This window comes from Aptenodytes forsteri, unplaced genomic scaffold, assembly GCF_000699145.1.
Source record: "Aptenodytes forsteri isolate BGI_AS27 unplaced genomic scaffold, ASM69914v1 Scaffold73, whole genome shotgun sequence".
NCBI lineage: Eukaryota > Metazoa > Chordata > Aves > Sphenisciformes > Spheniscidae > Aptenodytes > Aptenodytes forsteri.
Window position 1 is genome coordinate 3,092,686 of NW_008796215.1, and position 4,347 is coordinate 3,097,032.

General features: G+C 44.1%; 1 protein-coding gene across 1 annotated transcript; it reads right to left on the reverse strand.

The window, feature by feature from the left end:
- Positions 1 to 300: 300 nt before the first annotated feature.
- On the reverse strand, positions 301 to 3,641 carry FGF23 (fibroblast growth factor 23). The gene is made up of 3 exons (XM_009288509.1): positions 3,419 to 3,641; positions 1,263 to 1,366; positions 301 to 738 (listed from the first exon to the last, which is right to left on the reverse strand). The coding sequence occupies exons 1-3, from the start codon at positions 3,639 to 3,641 to the stop codon at positions 301 to 303; spliced, it is 765 nt and encodes a 254-aa protein (XP_009286784.1).
- Positions 3,642 to 4,347: the final 706 nt, after the last annotated feature.

Sequence of the window (4,347 nt, forward strand, 5' to 3'; positions counted from 1 at the left end):
GTGAATTCTTTTTTTCACTGATGCGTACTCAAGGTGATTCAGACCCTAAAATGTTTGGTTTGTAGTATTATTTTCAAAAATGTATCTTCTTTCCATAAAACAGAGCCTCAACTAGAAAATGTCCAACTTGTTTTTTCAGTAAACTGTCGTCTGTAAGTACAAAATTTGAATTAAGATTTTTTTCCCAATGTCTTTCAGGTTTCTAATAGCCATTTTGACATTCAGACTGAGTGTGCTAGACAGTTCCTTCTGCCTATTATATTCGCCCATGTCTTCAATTTGCAAGTGGCAGGGCCACAGTTATCTTGTAATATAAAAGCGAGGACTTGCGTACCTCCTGGCATCCATCATAGCATGTGGGTCATCTGGGTTGACCACGTCGTTCTGGTTGATTCTCATGGGTTCTCTGGGCATGTGGGAAAAATCTGCTTGCTGCTGCAACTGAGATCCAAATGCGGAGACCTTTCTCTGCGGGACTAGGATCTGGTGAGGATCCATTGGATCGATATCTGCACTTCTAGTATTTCTGTGGGGCTCAGGTGTGTTGAATCGAAACAAAGGGATTTCATTTCTCCTGGACAAAAACTGGGAGTATGGTGGTGGATTCATACCAGGGAAGAAAGCTTGTTTAACTCTGCCTAAGCTAACCAGGAAGTTGTGTTTAGGAGATTGGTACACATCATATCCATTTTCCAGCGTCCTGTGGTTGAACACGCAGTCCTCTTGACTGAAGTAATGCTTAGGGAAAAAAATATGACACCTGTGAGCAGAGGGATTTGGTGAATGACAAGTGCCGATTAAAGACGGAAAGAGGGATGAGATCTTGCAGCAGGTGTTTTTCTGATCTGCCAGCTCTGTAACTCAGACAACTCAGGCTTAGTCAAATGTAGATCTGAGATGCATGCCCATGTTCTCAGCAAAGGTATTATAATGATAACACTGTTTTCTTTCAAAGGGCTGCATTGTTTGAGCTACTCCCAACCCATGGCTCTACGCTACAGCAGGAATTCAGATTGGTCCATCACTGGATCTCATTCTTCCCTCGTTTACCCAAGCAGGATCTCAGATGATTTTTGTCAGCTCTACAACTCAATACAATCAAAGAAGAGAGGAAAGTTTAACCTAAGTGGCAGGTCCTCAGCTTGCTTAAATCTTCATCCTCCTACCATAGCTATACAGATTTGCCCTCGCTGAGGAAATAGGCGCCACACTAGCAGACTGCACCTGCCTTTCAGTCTTGAGTCTTAGCAAAGGTCACTCACCGAACCAAAAATGTTTCCTTTTGTGTCCATGCATAGGTAGCGTCCACTCTTCACACCTGTGATTATTACTGAGCCAGCACCCTCGGACTTGATCATTAGGGCACCTGTTTAGAAAAACAAAGATGTCAAATCCAGGACCCGGTTCGACACTGCACTGTTGCCTTACAGATCCACAGATGCTCTGGCTGGAAGTCTCCTCTGGGGGTCTGAATCAACCTCCCACTCTGCCTCAGTCCCACGTGTCCTGGGACTATTGCCCACCCTAGACCAGGTTAGCTGTGGCTTTGTCTGTCTGAGTTTTGGAAAGCTCCCAGGATGGAGATGCCACCACCTCTCCGGGTGCCCTGTTCCAGTGCTGCACTAACCTCCCAAAGGCAACTTTTTTTCCCTAACATCCCCTCTGAAGTCCCAAACCACAGTCTGGGGACATTACCCTTAGTTCTGTCATCGGCCACTACCAAGGGGAGTTTGTCTTCCTCATCTTTGTGACTGCCCTGTGGTATTAGATTATCCTTCACCTCCTTTTTGCTATACTAAACAAGCCCAGCTCCCTCAACCTTTCCCGATAGATCGTGCTCAAGGCCCCTGACCATCCTGAAAACCCTCTGCCAGACCAGCTCCAGTTTCTCCACATCTATCTTGAACAGGGGTTGCTATAGTGCTCCAAGAGCAGTTTCACCGGTGCCGAGTAAAGTGGGAATAACAACTTTCCTTGATCTGCTGACCACAGTAGGCGGTTTGCCTTCCTCTCAAAGTGAGCGTGCTGTTGACTTATGTTTGACTCGGTGCCTGCTGTAACCCTCAGGTCCTACCCAGGAGGGCTGTACACATCCAGCCTCCTCCCAGCCTGTGCAGCTGCAGGGGGTTATTGCAGCCCTGGGGCAGAACTTTGCAGTTCTCATTTATCTGGCGTCTCAGTGGTACCATGGTGACCTGGCAGAGATTCAGTCACTCTCCTTTTCGTGACCCCTTTTGTTGTCTGATTTCCACCCTTCCTGCTCCACCATTCCAAATACTGGTGTATTTGCTTCATGGCAGATATGGGCAAAATATAGTATTTTGCTGGCTGTTGTTCTCTAAAACATCGTACTGGTTCTTGACCAACATACCTAAAATGAGTTTTATAAAACCTTTAAATATGCAGGAAGAATAACAACAAGACAGTGCCATTGTCCCTGCAAGTGTTTCATTAGTATTCCTAAAAAAAAAAAATGAAATAGCAGAACTTGATCCTTTTTTCTCCTTGATTAAATTATAACTTTTAAAACCATCCTTTGCTCCTTATATACTTATGTAAAAACTTCATTACATATGCTTACATTTTTAATTGAGTGGATGAAGAAGACACTATGCAGCAATAATAATAAACATGACTTTGTGATGCCTAGCTACTTGTGATTCGAGTGCTGCTGAAAGAGAAGTACTTTTGAAATGCTATGGAAGAACTTAAAAACTCCCCATTTTTCTATTAACTATAGAGTTGGGCCCAGGTATTCAGCAAAGGAAGAATACCTTAGTTTTCCATGAAAATAAACTCGACGGGAATAGTTACTTCTCATGAACCCCAAAGGCTTAGCACTTCCTTTATGACAGTCTGGCCTTTTGCAGTTTCCCCCTTTTTAATCGACCTTTGCATACCCATGTTCTATGCACATTAGAGTTAGTTTTAGTAGTTATCTGCTCTCTACCCCAAAATAAAGATTTTACGCATGCTATTAGATTTCCACCACTGCTGTGGTGAGTTCCCTCAGTGCAGTTCCTTTGGTAATACTGTCACTGCAATGGGAAGTAGCTATCTGGGGGATCTCATCACCAACCTCTAATAGGAACTTCCACAAGAAGCTGTGGGTAAAATCATGAAGTGAAGACTAATTCAGGTAGTTTTTGCTTGCAGAGTATCACAGGAACCATAGGACTTCATTTCTCTTAGGTGAGGAATGAAATTCCCTATCCATTATATTTCTTTGGAGTGATTTTGTTTATTTGTTAAACAAAAGGAGGATTATAATTATGTATGTTTTCCATCCCATAGCTATACTCCTCTGTCCGCCTGCCTAATGAGAGGAGGGGATTTTTTAGAAGTAGTGAGAAAGCAAAAGTCCTGTTCTCCCTCTCCTGCTCCAGTGAAGACTGAGGATCCATAGTAAGCTACTTACTGTAAATGGTTTGGTGAGGAACACCATCAATGTAGCCATCAGCGTTGATTTGAAGATGGAAGCTGTTCCTCTCTGTATCTGTGTAGAGGTGCATCAGGTGATCTCCATTCCCCCAGCTGGGATTCAGCAGCGGAGAGGAGTTGGGAAAGGCGAGGGTAGCCTTCAGGCTACAGAGCACCAGCAGCGTGTACCCCAGGCAGCTGTAGGGACTGGTCCGCGGCATGGCTCGCCGTTCCTAGCGGTTGGTCGGTATCTGCAACTTGATACGCCTCTGTGCTTCTCGCTTTCCCTTGGTCGCCTGTGTCTGGAGTGTGAATCCTCAGATAGGTTCCCTTCTTTTCTGCAGAGGCTTATAAAGGGCAGCAAAGTGACATCACACAGGAAAAACTTCTCCACATCCTTGATTTTTGTCAAAGCAACATTTTAAGTGTCCCGAAACCTCAAGGGAAGGATCTCTGGCTAAGGTGCGGGGGGGAAAAATGTAAGGTTTCTAAAGACAGCTCACGAAAGCTAATCATATGTTCAAATGTTATCTACAACCCTGTGACATCTGAAAGCTTCCCACGCCCCTACTGTTAGGTCCAGGAAGAGCAATCCACTGCACTTTACTTTTACTGAAGGGAATGACCCTTGAGACCCGAGTTACCTTTTTTTCTCAGATATGTTTATTCAGATTCCCACCTGCCCTCTCCGTTTCCAAAATACATTCTGATTTAGTGGAAACATCAAATACTGCTAAAGTATTTTGCAAATGTATCAAAAGCTGGTATCAGGTTGTCCTGGGCCTGATTCCCCCTTTGTTATGGTCTAAGTTTAGCAGTGAGACTGTTGGGCTGATATTTGTGTTGCTCCATTTGAGCAAAGGAAACTTGATATGAGCACAACCCACTTCAAATAATCTGTCCCTTTTATTTCTCCTGTTTCATTTT